Below are 17238 nucleotides of genomic sequence, written 5' to 3'. Positions count from 1 at the left end.
GCTCCTCTTTTGTCAGGATACACCCTGTTTTCTGACTCCTCACTCACTTCTCTCCCCAGGGAAGCTTCTCCCTCCACCTGTAGGTTCAAGCCCACCCTGCCAGATTAATTGCTGCCTTGGCATAACATAGCAATAGGAAAGCCCCAATTGACAAAGGCATAGATTCCAAAACCTTCCCACTTAGAAAGTTCTTTAAGAGTCATGATACCTTTTTCAGGGATGCTTTGCTTACCAGCTCAGGGAGAGGCAAGGGGAGGGAGCAAGAGAACTTGGAATTCAAAACATTTTTTTAAATGTCAAAAATTGTTTTAACATGTATTTGTGGGATAAATAAAAATGTTTAAAAATTTAAAAATTAAAACATGTAAGAGCTAAGCAATTTTTTTAAAAAAGAGTCACAGAGCCAGATTACTTTGCACCAGAATAAATTGCTTTCTTATTGCCAGTGCCCATACCAACTTGCAGCATTTCTTGCCTAGATTTGCTCCTTTACACTTAAATTTCCTTTCCACTATCATTGAGCCAAAGTTGCCCCATTTCCATGTTTAGTTTTCTTATCTTTTCTGACTGATTAATCAACTTCTTGGTCCATTTTCTGTCATGATATCCTAACTGATTTTTATAATTACTTCCCTGTCTCTACCAGACTGAAGCATCAGCCTCTTCTCAGAGATCCTAGAACATCTTAATTATAGTTCTCCTATGCACTTATGTATTCTTTTTTGTTCCAATTTGCACTATAATTATGTGTATACTTTTCCTCCCTCCATAACAAAGTTAGAAACTCCTGGGGGTGAGGTTAATTTATTATCCACCTTCATGATGCCATGGAACATACAGTTAAGTCCTTTGTACATAGTAGACACCCAATAAAATACTTAAATGGAACTGGTCAAAGGGAGAAACTACTGAATTTATTTTCTGGCAAAAGGGGTCAGGAGTAAATGAGATCATAGAATAGTTGGACTCTGGCCTAGGCAAAGATATAAGACTATGTGGGAGCTGACTCTGGGCAAAAACAATTGCACACTCTGTCCAAACAAAGAGTAATAATAATAATTTAGATTATGGATTAAAATAGATTAATAATAATTTTGCAAAGTTATTTCCATAAATCATCTCATTTGATCCTTACAACCACCCTGTGAAGTAGATATTACTATTGACCTTATTTTATAACCTAGCAAACTGAGACTGATGAAAATTAAGTGATTTGGGGCAGTTAAGTGGCACAGTGAGTAGAGCACCAGCCCTGGAGTCAGGAGGACCTGAGTTCAAATCCGGCTCAGACTTGACACACTTACTACCTGTGTGACCTTGGGCAAGTCACTTTACCCCAATTGCCCTGCCTTCCCCCCTCCAAAGAAAAAGAAAATTAAGTGATTTGCTCAAGGTGAAAGAAAAAATAATATTTTCCCCAACCTTTTAGGCACAAGCATGCTAAAAATGTATTAATTAACCATTATTTTAAGCTAGGCATTGGTCTTCTTAGAAAGAGAAGTGCCCACACATCCTTTCATGGCTTGAAACATCTCTCTCTAATGCAAGTCATTTTGAAGTAATATTTACAGCATTCTTGAAAAAAAGGAAATTTCACTATATGACAAAATATAATTACACAATTCAGGGTAAGGAAAATCTATCCAGAAAAAAGTCACTCAGTGTTGCAGAACCATTTCCCTAAAATCCCTCAGTCCCTCTATGACTACTCCATTAAAGTCATGGAAAAAAAGACCACTACTCCAAAGTGAATCATAGCCCTAATTCAGGCAAGGTTGATCAATGAAGAGTCTCTTTCCTTTGCCTTTGTCTACCCAGTACCCTAATTAATTCATCAGGGTGGCCTCCCTGGGCTAATCAGAAAAAAACGGGAAGAGCATCTCATTTGGGAATTAATAGTTAGGAGAAAGACTGAGCTGGGATTCTCTTTCTTATTAGTCCAAAGACTTCAGACAAAGATGCTTGTAAAATGTTTCTTAGTATCTCTAAAAGTGGCTGCAGAGTCTTGGGGAAGGGAGAGAAAATGGAGATTGGTATTTTATATGTTTCCACATCAGAATTACATAGTCAGCAAAACTCTCAAGCAGGATTTGAAATTAGGTCTTCCTAACTTAACAAAGCGTAAGGAGTGTTAAGGAAACTGGTGATTGAAAATTATGAAGCATCTGGACCAAAACCAGATCACCATCATTCCCAGGACTAGCACAATGGTACAACTGGTAAAAAGTAGTTGATTAGCAAAATGAGTATTATATACTATGGAATACTAAGAGAAATGTGAAAACAACTGATACAGAAAACCAAAACAGATAAACTGGTCTTTATCTCATAATAATGAGGCCTCTGGAGAATGAGGAATCTGTATACACCTCAAAGATATTTCCCTTCCCTGGGGAGTGGACATCCCTGGAGAAAGGAAGAATGTCTTGCTTGTTGAACGGCTCAGGGGTAAGCCCATAGGTTTTGCATTGTCTGTGGGGTGAAAGCCTGGCCTTTATCAAATATCTATTTAGGCTTACTGTTTACATGGCAGAATTGAGGGTTCCTTTACTAAGTATGTAGAGATCAAGAAAGGAACCAAATTTTCAAATTCTCAGTATAAATCCTAGATGGGGAGAAAGAAATGCAAAAGGTCCAGAAAAATTTACTGCTAAATCCAAAATAAATCACAAGAAATGATGAAAATCATTACAACTCTGTGATCTTACCCTGTACCCAACAAGTTGGGAGGAAGATGAAAAGCTACAAATCATAAATGTTAGAACCACATAAACTATAAATTTATCCAACTTTATTGGGAAATAAATTATAACTAAAGGCAAGAATTGTGGTTCAGCCTTTCAGTCTTGTCCAATGCTTCACGATCCCATGGACTTGTCCCTGGGGTTTTCTTGGCAAAGATTCTGGAATGGTTTGCCATTTCCTTCTTCATGATGTTGCCATTTTACAGATAAAGAACTGAAACAAATAGGGGCTGAGCGGCTGGTCTAGAGACATACAGGTAGTAAGAGTCAGCAGCTGAATTTGAACTCAGATCTTCCTGACTCCAGGTCCAGTGCTCTATTCACTATACTGCCTTGCTGAAAGATAGTTGTTGTCACAGTGTGGTGGCTATCCTCAAATAAGGGGATAATCCAAAATGGCAAGACACATGTATATGCCAATTGTAAAAGTATTTTCCTCACAATAATCCTATGAAGCACGTCATTTTAAGTCTTATCTCAATTTTACAGATGATGAAACTGAGGCTCTCAAAGATTTTAAATCATTTGACTAAATCCAAATTCACGACTCCTTCTAATGTACTCCTAACTCTAAAAAGGACTTTCTCTACCATGCCAAAGAAACCTCCACTCTAGAAGCTTGTTCCACCTCTGGGCTACTTTCACATCAGAAATCCCCTCTATCCCTGGGAGGACCCTTTGATGAGTTGGTACCTGCCAGAACCTCCATTTTAAGGAGGATGCCTAGGCCAACCTTGTCTTCATTCCTCTCCAGTCTACACTGCTGGTTCTCTGGAATTTCTATACCAGTGGTGTCAAACTCAAATAGAAATGGGGGCCAGTAAAGCACATAAGGATATCTTCTAGAAAACCACATATTAACACCATCTATTGTATTGTATTTAATTTCCTTGTTAAATATTTCTCAATCACATTTTACTCTGGTTTAAGGCAGACTTGAGAGTGTTGTGGACTGCATGTGGCTGTCTTTGACCTGTCTGTTCCATAGCATGCTCTGATGTTGTCCACCTTGATTCCCCTGTCCCATTCTCACCTTCCTTATAGGATTTAAGCCCCTGCAGAGGAGGGACTATTTTCTTTCTGCTTGTACTTAAATTCCCAGCATTTTAGCAGAATTCCTGGTACATAATAAATGCTAAATAAATGCTTTTTGTTATTTTTTCCACTATATCACACTTCCTTTTAATATGAAAGATCAGGCTTCTAGGCAAGGAAACAGGAAAATAAGAAATCTGAATTCTGGAGAGAAGAGGGGGAAGAGCAAGGGGAGGTCACTTATATCATGACTTTACCAAGCATGTATCTGTTACCCAAACACCTAATCTAATGCCTCTTTCTGTTCAGGTGGTCTGTAGTATATTCCAACAACAAAAATCAATTCTATTTTTCTCTCCACTGACCTTTAACCAAATAACTTCTTGCTATGATCATAGATACCCTCACATGAGAATACATTCTCAATATATAATACTACTGCCTCCAATTCTAGTTACGAACTCTGTTTCTTTTGAAAGAAGACCATTCAAAGACCTAGTCTGCTGATGGACTTCATCCTACAACCCTATATAAGAACCAATGTTATCACCCATACACTTTGTCAACTTGCAGCTAAGATGGAAGTAGACTGATAGAGGAGTTCTAAAATTGCACCGCAAAGAACAAAGGGAAACTGGTACAAGTGCCTCCATACAGTTTAGCACTTCACAAGAAAAATACCAGAAACCTATGGAGGCTCTGAGAGCAAATATGCCAGGGTAGGTGGATGGCACAGCATGGAATCAACCCACACCCAAGCCACAACAGCAAACAAAGTTACATCAGTGCCCAAGAACCCTATGCCCAACAAAGAGCCCAGGTAACCCAAGCCCACACCACAGCAGGAGAGAAGGCTAGACCAGCATTCAGGCAGCCCTCATTTCTTTTAGTATAATAACTTTTTGTTCCATTTCATAGTTCCTGTGACACTAGAGTTTGTACAGCAAATGACCAATTATGGACCCACTTTACTTCCAGATCTCTGCAGCAATAGAAAATACTACTATAAATATTGTGGTACATATGGGTCCTTTCCCTTCTACTTTGACCTCTTTGAGGTATATGTCTAGTACTAGTTTCTCTGAGTGTAAGCATACGTGCAGTTTCATGACCTTTATAGCACAGTTCCAAACTGTTTTCTTTTTTATTTGTTTTTTATTCTGAACTTAACAAACCTTGGCAAAGTACAACATTATTAAGAAGTCCTCAATATGGAACTTGATCCATGTAAATTCAATCATCAATCCAAGGCAGTGAGTTATAATGTAGCCAGCACCTGAATGTCTTTGGTTTTGCCTGTTGCTTGATATCCTTGATTAGGAAATAGTCTTACTCTTTCCTCCCATTGACCCATTCAAATGAACAAAAAGATGATCTAAATGTCTGCCGTATACATGGTACCATCCTACATCCTCTGGATGGTATGAGAATAAACAACTCATTGTCATTGTACTCCTGGTACTTAAAATCCAGCTGAGAAGAAAATTCGATGGCATAATTTGTTGTAATGTAAATTAGAAAAAAGCAAGCTTTTAGGAGAAGTACAAAGTGTATTTTTCTGTAGATGAGCTTGTTTTCATACGTGTGGGGATTATGGAAGGTTTCGGGGAAAACATGTCATCTGAAGCAGATACTGAACTTCAGCCAGAATTTCAAAAGGCACAGAAGATGAAATGGAAACCTAATGTGGAAGACTAGATTCCAGGCTTAGGAAATGGCTGTTCTATCCTGGTTCTATATCTAGTTCTATGCAGTCAATACAGCCTGCCCATTTCTCTTCATATTTGAATCTTTGATCTAATGTACTAGAGATCCAAAACATTCAAAGTACTATCTAAAAGCAATACTTCACTCTGATTTTAACTTGACATTACCCAGAAGATGTTACTGTGAAAGGCAGTTTGGATGAACTGCATTCTCCTGTTCTGGTGATTGAATGGAATTGATTCTCCCTAACCATGTCTGTCTGTGCCCATTAGAACACTGCTCAGGAAGCCCCTACCTCTCTCTACCAGTCCCCTCACATTGGTGATAAAGAAAACACAAGGATCCATTGTACAACTATTAATGATAGAGATATTAATCTCCCAAGGCTTTTAGTCTAGAGAAAGGGCCCAAGTCCCATATAGTTTACTTTCTTTGAAAATTTAATAGACTGGGTTAGGAGAGCACTGAGCTCATGGAACTAAACCACACCAGAGCAGAAGTGGGAACAGACCCAGGGCTGAACTGTCAGCTGCAGTGGTGATCCACAGGACTCTCAGCCCAGGACGGGAGTCTGTTGGAGCTAGGTGAGACAACAGCACAGAGCCTACAGCCATGGCAGCAGCTACTCCTGAGGCTTTCAGCCCACATTCTAAAGGTTTGAAACTCACCTTCTTGAACTTCCAGGAACCATGATGACTGAGTAAAACATAGGGACTCTCATCCCTCCCTCACCTTGAATGACCCAGAGATTACTACCCTGGGAAAAAAAACCCTGGAAGAATAGAGGAGCCAGAAGTGAGAGTTCAGCACTCTTTCAGCTAGGGAGGCTGGTGAGGCAGGCCCTTCTTGTGGTGGAGGAAGGAGACCAGCATAGGAAGGGAGGCATCCTAGCAGACCAGCAGGAGTTTCTGAGCCCCAGGGGGTGGAGCTTGAAAGCACCAACAACAGGACCTCAGATGTGCCTTTACACAGCCAGGGGAAGTGGCAAATACCAAAGAAGACAAGAGCTGAGATCACCCATGCTATAATGCAGCCCTCTGGGAATAGGAGACTGCCAGCAGCCAGACAATCCCTCCCCCACACCTTACACTAGAAGCTCCAGTGTAACCCGGGGAACTCAAAAAGACATCACCTGGCCTCTGCCTTGGCACACACCCGCCAGCTTCAGCTAAGCACCAGGTGAGCAGCAGCATCATATAGCCTTTAGCTGAAAAAAACCAGAGGCCACATCACACAAAGCCACACAATGCCACTAGTTCCCAGCACAAGAAGCTTGGGACAGAGCCTGCTGGTCCCTAGAAGCAGAGATCCACTTCAAAAGCCAGGAAAAAGACAACCACCATGAAGAAGCAATCCAGAAAAACAAGGACCGTTGATTCTTGTTGTGGCAACAGGGAAGATCAAAATACTGATTCAGAAGAGGACAGCATTGATACTATACACACAGCTGAAACCTCAAAAGGGAATGTGAACTGATCTCAAGCCCAAAAAGCATTCCTGGAAGAGCTCAAGGAAGATTTTAAAAACCAAATTAGAGAGGTAAAAGAAAAAAATGGAAAAAAAATTCACTGATGAGAACAAATCTTTAAAAAGTAAAATTGGAAAAGTTTAAAAGCTTATAAATACAGACAACTAATAAAATTCACAACATATTTTGTATCCCCAGGCAATTTGTCAATTAAGAAGGATGCAAGTTGGTGCCCCAGCTTGCTGAGTTCAAAGGAGCTAATTATTCAGGGTTCCTTACACACACACACACACACACACACACACACTCACCAGTTAATCCCCTCCTTCTATAGCAAAGACATAATAATTCAAGACACCATAAAACTTATTTTGCCTTTTTCTAGAATCCATGTTAAAATATAAACAATCAATAAGCAAATTTAAAGATCAAAGAAACCCTTAGTGGTAATGAATATTGACCGTGTGGAAGCATTCTCCTTTAAAAGGGAGAAATAGGGAGAGAGTTGATTGACCATTAACACAGAGGCTTCTCTAAGTAGACAGAGTCCTTTCCTTTTCTAGATGAGACAAGCAGAAAGTCCAAGAAAGAAAAAAACTCTAGCCACTATCAGAGACAAGGCTTACTCAACATCCTAGAAAGTATCCTTCATCTGCCCCCACCACCATCTAGGCTACTCCAAGTCATTAAGAATTTCCAGTTCTCTCCACACATATCTCTCTAGAAATAGATTTAAGAGCTTCTGCTATGATGGAAATCTCTGCTCTCCAGTACTTATCTTACAATAGCCTGGTCTCTTAACTTGCTGGAAAGAAATACAACTTCAAAAGGTGGAACCAAGATGGTGGGGTAAAGGCAGGGAATCACCTGAGCTGTCCCCAAAAACCCTACAAATACCTTTAAATAATGACTCTAAAAAAATTCTAGAGCAGCAGGACCACAAAAAGACAGTGTGAAACAAATTCCCAGGCCAAGACAACTTGGAAGGTTGGTAGGAAAAGTCTGCTGTACCAGTGAGAGAGGAGCATAGTCTAGCACAGGCTGTGCCAGCATAGACCAACCCTGGCAAACCAGGAACAGACCTCAGGTGATTGAATCATTGGCAGCAGTGGTGGTTTCCAAATCTCTCAGCCCACAGATGCCAAAGATAACTTAGAAGGTCAGTAGGAAAGGTCTGTCATACCTGGATGTCCCTTACAGACTGTGCTAGCATAGCCCTGGCCCCAGCAAACCAAGAGCAGGCCTTGGAAGCAGTGGCTGCTTCCAGAGCTCTTAGCCCACAAAGAATATGGGGGTCAAATAACTAGTCAGAAGGAGATTACAGGGGTCCTTTAACTAGCACTGAGGCAAGACTCTGTTGCTTTGCCTATAATCAGATCCAGGTCACAGTCCTGGGTGACAATCACAGAGGGATGAGGAGCACCAGCACAGCAGAGCTTGTGGCCACAGTGGAGGGGGGATTCTCCTTATAGTTCCAGGACAGAAAAGAGTGCTTGTGGTCACTCACAGACCAGAACACAGGCCAGGAGAGTCATAAACACCACTTCTTAGATAATAACCACCTTGGAAGAACTGAATTTACAGGTCTCTAGAATATCTCTGAAAACAGTTACACAAAACCCCTGAAGCCTGGGACAATGAGCCATCCACCATGTAAGCACAACCCTACTTTAACAAAGAGTCAAAATCTAAGTAAAAGGATGGGGAAATGAGCAAACAACAGAAAAATCTCTGACTCTAGAAAGTTACTATGGTGACAAGGAATATCAAAACACACATTCAGAAGAAAACAAAGCTCCTCCACCTGAAGCCTCCAGAAAAATATTAATTGGTCTCAGACCATGAAATAGCTCAGAAAGGATTTTGAAAATCAAGTAAGAGAGGGAGACTAAAGATTGGGAAGAGAAATGAGAGTGACACAAGAAAATCATGAAAAACGAGTCAACAGCTTCATGAAGGAAACATAAAAAATACTGAAGAAAATACAGAACAGACTGGGCCAAATGGTAAAAGAGGTCCAAAAAGCCAATAAGGAGAAGAATGTCTTAAAAAGCAGAATTGGCCAGATGGAAAAGGAAATACAAAAGCTCACTGAAGAAAACAATTCCTTAAAAATTAGAATGGAGCAAAAGGAAGCTAATGACTTTATGAGAAATCATAAAGCAATCAAACAGAACCAAAAGAATAAAAAAAGAAGATGATGTGAAATATCTTATTGGAAAAACAACTGACCTGGAAAATAGATCCAGGAGAGATCATTTTAAAATTATTGGACTACCTGAAAGCCATGATCAAAAAAATAGCCTAGACATCATGTTTCAAGAAATTAACAAGGAAAACTGACTTGAAGTTCTAGAACCAGAAGGTAAAATAGAAATTGAAACAATTGCCTTATCACCTCCTTAAAGGTATCCCAAAATGAAAACTGCCAAGAATACCATAGCAAAATTCTAGTGTTCCCAGGTAAAGGAGAAAATATTGCAAGCAGCCAGAAAGAAATAATTCAGGATAACACAAGATTTAGCAGCTTCTGCATTAAAGGTTCAGAAGGCTTGGAATATGACATTTTGGAGGGCAAAGGAGATAGGATTACAATCAAGAATCACATATAATCCTTCAGAGGAAAAATTGATATTCAATAAAATAGAGGACTTTCAAGCATTCTTAACAAAAAGATCAGAGCTGAACAGAAAATTTGACTTTCAAATATGAGATTCAAAAGAAACATAAAAAAGCAAACAGCCAAGAGAAATCATAAGGTACTCAAGATTGAACTGTTTACATTCCTACATGGCAAGATGACACTTAAAACTCATAAGAATTTTCTCATTATTAGGCCAGATAGAAGGAATATAACCACAGGAAACAGGTTTGAGTTGAATATGAAGGGATGTTATCTAAAAACATAAAATTAAAGGGTGAGAGAGAAATGTACTTGGAAAAAGGGTAAAGGAAAGGTAGAAAAGGGTAAATTATCTCACAAAAAAGATGCAAGAAAAAGCTTTTATAGTAGAGGGGGAAGTGAGGGAGAGTGAGTGAACCATACTCTCACCAGAATTGGCTCAAAGAGGATATAACATACACACTCAATTGAGTTTAGTAATCTATCTTACCCTACAGGAAATTGGGAAGGGAATAGGATAAGAGAAGAAAAGAGTGATATAAGGGATGGAAGAATGGGGGAGGGGGTAGTCAAAAGCAAAACACTTTTGAGGAGGGACAGGGTAAAAGGACAGAATAGAATAAATGGAGGGGGTTGAATGGAGGAAATAAACAGTTAGCAATAGTAATCGTGAAAACAATTTGAAGCAAGTTTCAAAGGCTTCATTTCTCCAAGATATAGAGAACTGATTCAAATTTATAAAAATAAGTGCCATTCCCCAAGTGACAAATGATCAAAAGATATGATCAGTTTTCAGATGAAGTGATCAAAAGTATCTATAACCATACAAAAAAAATACTCTAACTCAAATATTGATTGGAGAAAAGTAAAAACAATTCTGAGGTACTATCTTATACCTATTACAATGGCTAATAGAAGAGAAAAGGCAAATGACAAATGTTGGAGGAGATGTGGGAAAAATGAAACATGAATACACTATTGGTGGAGTTGTGAATTGATTCAACCATTCTGTAGAGAAATTTAGAACTATACCCAAAGGGCTATTAAACCATACATGTCCTTTGACCTAGCAATACCACTACTACATTGTAATGGTATGAAGGGTTGGACTTTTTTTACTGTTTTCTCTTTTGGAATGCTAAGATAATCAATCAGGAAGGTAAAGTGGGACCTTTTGTCTTTTTTTGGAGTCCTTCTCAGCACTAAGGCCATCAGGTGCCTTTGATTGAGCCTTGCCTTTCTTTCAATGAAGAATCTTTGATTGAATCGGGAGTCTTTGATGACCTGCTTAGGTCACATGGGTTTGAGTCGCATGGTTGTGATGCCCTCAGACCCTGAAGAAGTACACACTCATTGGAAGAGTATTGGTGTGGAGGCTCTGGGTAACCATCAAGGAGCCCTCCTGGCTATGAAAACCCAGATGTTGATGCTTGTCTCTCGGGTAACTATGTATTGCTATGGATAGACTGATTTGTGTTATTTGCTCTGTTTATATAATTTATGCTTGTAATTCCTGTTTTTGTTTGCTCTGAAGTTCAGGGTGCTGGCTTTTCCCCTGAACTAAGTGAATGATATATGTATGTTTAATTAAAGTAAGATTGTTTACCCCTTTAAGTTGGTTTCCTTAGAAAAGCAGATCAAAAATTTGTGCTAGCAGCCCTCCTGTGTGCTGGTGTTATTGGTCTTTCAGCCCCACAGCAGCTGCAAGTAGCACTGTTGTTACATAGGTCTGAATCCCAAAAGAGATAAAAAAACAAAAAGGGAGAGGATGTATACGTACAAAAATATTTATAGCAGCTCTTTTCTGGGGGCAAAAGATTAGAAACTGAGGGGATACCCATCAATTGGGGAATGACTCAACAAGTTGTGTATGTGATTACAATGGAATCGTATTGTACTATAAGAAATGATGAACAGGATGCTCTCGGAAAAACCTGGAAAAACTTACATGAGTTGATGCAAAGTGAAACATATAGTGTAGGAAGTAACAGCAATCTTGTGCGATAATGAATTGTGAATGACTTAGCAATTCTCACCAATACAACTATCCAAGGAAACTCTGAAGGACTTACTTTTCAATGCCAGATGCTTTTCACCCCCAAAGAAAGAAGTGATGGTGTCTGAATAGAGATTAAAGCACACTTTTTTTCCTTTCTTTTTTATTGAGGTTTCGTTTTGTCTGTTTTCTTTCACAACATGAGTATTATGGAAATGTTTTGCATGACAATACATATATCACCTATATATAATTGCTTGCCTTTTCAGTAAGAGGGGGTGAGTAGGGAGGAAGGGAGAGAATTTGGAACTCAAAGTTTTAAAAATGAATGTTTAAAATTGTTTTTACTTAACCTGGGGAAAAATAAAATTCTAAAAAAAAAAAGAATAAAGTTTGCAACGCAAAAAATAAAATAAACAAAGAGAGAGATGGGGTGGGGGGAGAAAGACAGCTTCCAGAGTCTTTAGTGCCTTAGCCCTGCATCAGCAAGCAGATTGTCCAAACTGTGCCTAAATGACTATTACACTGGCAAAAGACTTAAAGGGACATTTCCTTGCATGCATTTTCCTCACCAAGGTTCTCACGTAGCTCCAGTTTAATCTTTCTTGGGGAGAGTTTTCTTCCAAAGGTACAGTGTGCTTCTTCCACTGATACAGCAAGTAATACTTTCTCTAATTTTAGGGGGAGAACCGCTGGGCCTGGCTTTCAAAATTCAGATGAACCAGTTTGGATCTATTTCCTTCATTCTAATGGAACCTTTTCTTTAACTCAGAGCAGGTGGAATTTAACCTCCCAGTTAATGCCTAAAATTGAACTCAGTGATAAGGAGGGGGGATGGAATAGCTATACCTATAGTGAAGCAGCAGGAGCACAATTTGAGCTGTTGACCAAAAAACAAGGACAGACTCAGGTGTTTCTCAGGAAACACCAGCAAACTTCTGTGACTTGGAAAGATTCAGAGCCAATTTTAGCATCTAGAGAGATTCAGGGGTAATCTCTGGGAGTTCAGCAGGCACAGCTGGGCCCAATGCCAATGATTCAAAGGGCAAATATGGGCTTCTGTAGGTGAAAGAAGTTAACAGAGGCAGACTTCTAAGGCCACTCAGAAATCATGGTTGATTTTTCTTACTTTGTTGTTATTGTGAAGTAGTATTTGACTCTCTGTGAGCCAAGGGAGGTTTTCTTACAAAGATAATGGAGTTTTGCCATTTCCTTCTCCAGCTCATTTAACCAAGTATGTCCATCACCACCTGGAGGACAAGGTTCATGATGGTCCCAATAAGGGCATTTATGAGGTGGGGTATAATGTACTTTCAATCTCACCATTGGGTAGCAAAAAAAGACCAGTTTAACCAGTAAAGAATTTGGAGAATAGACCAAGGAGAGACAATATAAGAATTGTCAGACTACCTGAAAGTTATGATCAAAAAAATAATCTGGATACAATATTATAAGGAATTTTTGAGGAAAATTGTCCTGAAGTTCCAGAACAAGAAGGTAAAGTAAAAACAGGGAAAACAAATTTACCATTCACCACCTGAAAGAAATCCCAGGAGGAAAACTTAAAGGAATGTCATAGCCAAGTTTCAAAACTTCCAGGTTCAGGAGAAAATATTACAGAAGAAAAAAAACAATTTCAATACTGTGGAACTTATGCTATATGGTTGTGATGGAATACTACAAAGATTTTAGAAAGACATAGAAAGACTTGAAGGAAATGGTGAAGAGCAAAGTGAGTAGAACCAAGAGAACATTGTATACAGTAAGAGCAATATTGTTTTGAGAATATAAGTAATTTTGACTATTATAAATACAAAATTTAAAAATAAAGAACATATGAATAAAAATGCTATCTGCATCCAGAGGGAAAAAAATGAAAAATAGAAGTCTGAACAGAAGAACTACATCTATCTATATATCTATGATCTGTGTCTAAGAGTGTGTGTATGTGTGTGTGTGTGCTTGTGTGTGTGTATAAAAATGGAAGTCACCTCTAGGGTAGGATGAGAGAGAAGGAAGAAAAGAAAGGGAAAAAGAAATTTCCATGGTAACTATTATATATTTAAAAATAATAGCGAGTTGTACATAATAAATTTGTAATCTCACATACAGTTATCTTTTTATTATACTATGTTATGAAAATGCTTGTCTTATTCCATAAGTTACAAAAAATAATTTTGAATTAGCAATTTGCAGTGTTACAGAGATGCCTGAGGCCCTGAAAGATTAACTGACTTCCATACCTCTACATCTAGTACATTAGAGACAAGACTAGAGCCTAGGCGTTCCTGCCTCAGGACTAGTCCTCTATCCAGGACTCCATGCTGTATATCTAAAATAATTAATGAAAACATTTTTTAAAGTATTGAACGAAGGACAGATAATTAAAGGTTACTCAGCTTTACCTGGACCATTTCCCCTATCAAACTCAGGAGCCTGTTTTAAGAAGAATGTAATCCGTTTCATTGAATCCTTAAAAGCTTGTATTACTTGTTTGTTCCTCAAAGTATATATAAATGGGTTTACACTAGGGATCACAGAAACTGTGAGCATGGCGATTACCTTATTCAAAGCCACTCCATCAGCAGCAGATAGTTTGAGATATTGGAAGATGCAACTGCCATAAGACATAGAGACAACAATGATGTGAGAGGAACAGGTAGAAAAGGCCTTGTTCCTTTGCTGCACTGATGGGAATCTCAGAATTGTCCTAACGATGTATCCGTAGGACAGAAACACCAAGAGTAAGGTGATAATAAGTGTAAATGTAGCACAGAAGAGACCCATATTTTCTATGAATTTTGTGTCTGAGCACACAATCTCCAACAGGGGAAATGCATCACAGCCAAAATGGTCAATGACATTGGAGTCACAGAATTCCAACTGGAAGGTCAGGCTAAGTGGGGGGAGGATGATCATCAGCCCAGTCAGCCAACAACCCAAGAGGAGCTGGTTACACACTCTGTTGCTCATGATGCTTGTGTAACGTAAAGGTTTGCAAATGGCCACATAGCGGTCATAGGACATGATGGCCAAAAGGAAAAAGTCTGTTGCCCCAAGAATAATGACAAAAAATATTTGGGTGAAGCAAGCATTACGGGAAATGGTATTGTCCCCAGTTGAAATGCTGTAGAGGTATCTAGGAATGTAAGTATTTGTGAATGAGAATTCTAAGAAGGAAAGATTTCGAAGGAAAAAATACATGGGAGTCTTAAGGTGGGGATCCATCAAGGTGAGGGTAATGATGGTGAGATTGCCAATTACACTCAGCATATAGGTGAGAAATAGAAAAATGAAAATCAGGATCTGCAGCTGTGGGTCATCTGTCAATCCCCGTAGGATGAATATAGTTGTTCCTGTGTGGTTTTGCATCTCTGACTTATGACTTCTGGTTGACCTGGATTTAGCAGAAATTGAAACAGCACTAGAGGGTGACAAATTAGTAAAGTAAGTAAAGAAAAAAAGGAAGCTAGTTGCTCACACATATCTCTGAATAATTCTAATATTGGCATTGCTCCTTTGAGTTGTATATCAGGGTAAAGACAAGGCTTTTTTTTCCAGAATTACACTATCTCAGTACTGGAAGGATGCCTAGAGTTCATCTATTCCAAGGCACACCTGAACAGGAATTCTTACTAGAGCATCTCTGACAAGTGTTTATCTACCCTTCTTTTCAGTGGTGAAGATTCAACTGGCTCCTGAGGCAGGACACTCCACATCCTATTACCTAGAGCCATCCAGAAGTAGAAAGGCCTTCCGTCTTCCCATCACTTAGAGATACCCCAAGGTGGACTGCTTCTTCAGTTATTCTGTTTGTTTTTCCTTCGAAGGGGAATTAGGACTTCTGTAATAGAAGAGATGGCTATATACATTGAACTAGACGGCCTCTGATTTCCCTTCCTACCAGGAGTGAGCCAATTGTTAAATTTTCAATGTGAATGTTTATTTAAACCTCAGAAATCTGCAAACACTACAAATCAGGGCTTAGTTTATTCTTTTGTTTGTTGACTAGGTTTAAGAAAGTGATGGAGAAAATATTATTGATGAAATATTGATTCAGTTTAAACTTAAATGTGCATAATACTGGAGCAGCTAGGTGGTGCAGTGGATAGAGCACTGGCCTTGGAGCCAGGAAAACCTGAGTTCAAATCCAGCCTCAGACACTTGACGCTTACTAGCTGTGTGACCCTGGGAAAGTCACTTAATCCCAATTGCCTCCCCAAGAAAAAGTGTATCATGCTCCAAAGATTATTGTACATTTACTGGCACATTCCAGTATCTCTGTCATTGAGTGCCTCTGATTATTATTTGGTATTGTATTTCTCTGATAAGGAGAAAGAGGGGGAAAACTTAGCTTTAACTCATGGAGCATTATCTCTCTGTCCTAGACAATGAAATGTGGGGAAGTATTCTTATCACTGATGCAGATGGATATCCATTTGAGACTTGTAAAAAAGATGGATCTCTTTTGGACAGTGTAGAATTTGGATACTAGGTAAGGCTGATCAAAAATGGAAAGTTCTTTGACCCACATTAGTAAAACTAAACCCTACTGTCTGAACCCTCTCAGAACCTGACCCTCTTTATGGTACTTAGGACCAAAGTATCAATGCCAATGCCAATGCCAATGCCAAAGCTATTCTTGGATAAGTGACTCCAGGCTTTGTACTGCTCTGAGGGCATATTCACATGACATGTTTTCCCCCTCATTTAGGGATCATTAAGGTTTTCCCATCTGTGTTCTAAGGGTGTAGGATGGAGGAAAGAAGTGTTGTCAGGGAGAAAGCAGAAAGGACATGTAGAACTCTGTTTCCACAGTCCCAGTGTCCCCTGGAGTGGACTGTTTTGCTGAATAACCTTTAGACCATGTGCTTATCACTCATTTTCTTGGAGTAATTTACTACTTGCCACTGTGCTGGTGGATTGTCATTAGCTCTATCAAAGCATGCGTGCCTGTCTCTGATTCTCACTTTTCACTAACCCAACATACCAACATTGCTGTAAGCCCTATGCTGAAGCATTTCTACTGAAAGTATAATCATTATTAAAAGGTCACCAAAATCTCTCCAAAAGAGTTCTGTTTCCTACCCTGAGTTCTGTGGTTCAATGGATCTGTGATTTGGGTTTTTTAAATGTGTTTCCCTATCTCACCCAGGCTGAAATTTCCATCATCACTCATGGATCCCTATTCCAGACCTGATCAATGTGTAAATTTTGATTCTTCTCTGTTTCTGACCAAGAGAAACTTTGATCCACTTTGTTTCTACGATGACCTAGTTTATTTCTCCTCAGGCAGCCTGGTGTCCTCCTTGCTCTTGGGGGCTCATCATACTATGCTAGACTTAATGTGGACACCCCATTGACTTTAGCCTTACTTCAGCTGTGAACTTATGACTTTCAAGCAATCCACCAGCTTCAGCCTCCCTCACAAGCAGGGATTGCAGGCAGGCACCCTCACACCTGGCATTCTGTGATTTTTTTGACACTGCTGGTGGTTAGGCAGATTTTTATTAAATTGTGTTAAAATTTGTCTCTCAGATACTTCCACCCATTACTCCTACTACAATGAAGACTCATAGCTATCTCCTCTCTGCTAGCACTTTCTTTATCCCATCTGCAAAAATAGGCATGCTTCAAACTCACCAAGGAAACAAAGACTATGAAA

The 17238-nt window shown here is 39.2% G+C and overlaps 1 protein-coding gene across 1 annotated transcript; it reads right to left on the bottom strand.

Moving 5' to 3' along the window:
* Positions 1-13964: 13964 nt before the first annotated feature.
* On the bottom strand, positions 13965-14945 carry LOC118851293 (olfactory receptor 6C2-like). The gene has a single exon (XM_036760756.1). It carries the CDS (start codon positions 14943-14945, stop codon positions 13965-13967), a length of 981 nt encoding a protein of 326 aa, XP_036616651.1.
* Between the last annotated feature and the right edge of the window lie 2293 nt (positions 14946-17238).

Source organism: Trichosurus vulpecula, chromosome 5, assembly GCF_011100635.1.
Source record: "Trichosurus vulpecula isolate mTriVul1 chromosome 5, mTriVul1.pri, whole genome shotgun sequence".
Classification (NCBI taxonomy): domain Eukaryota; kingdom Metazoa; phylum Chordata; class Mammalia; order Diprotodontia; family Phalangeridae; genus Trichosurus; species Trichosurus vulpecula.
This window is presented reverse-complemented; position numbering and strand designations above follow the sequence as displayed.

What these genes read in the sequence shown, in the direction of transcription:
- LOC118851293 (XM_036760756.1), bottom strand. Translation starts at nt 14,945, where the DNA reads ATGCAAAACCACACAGGAACAACTATATTCATCCTACGGGGATTGACA.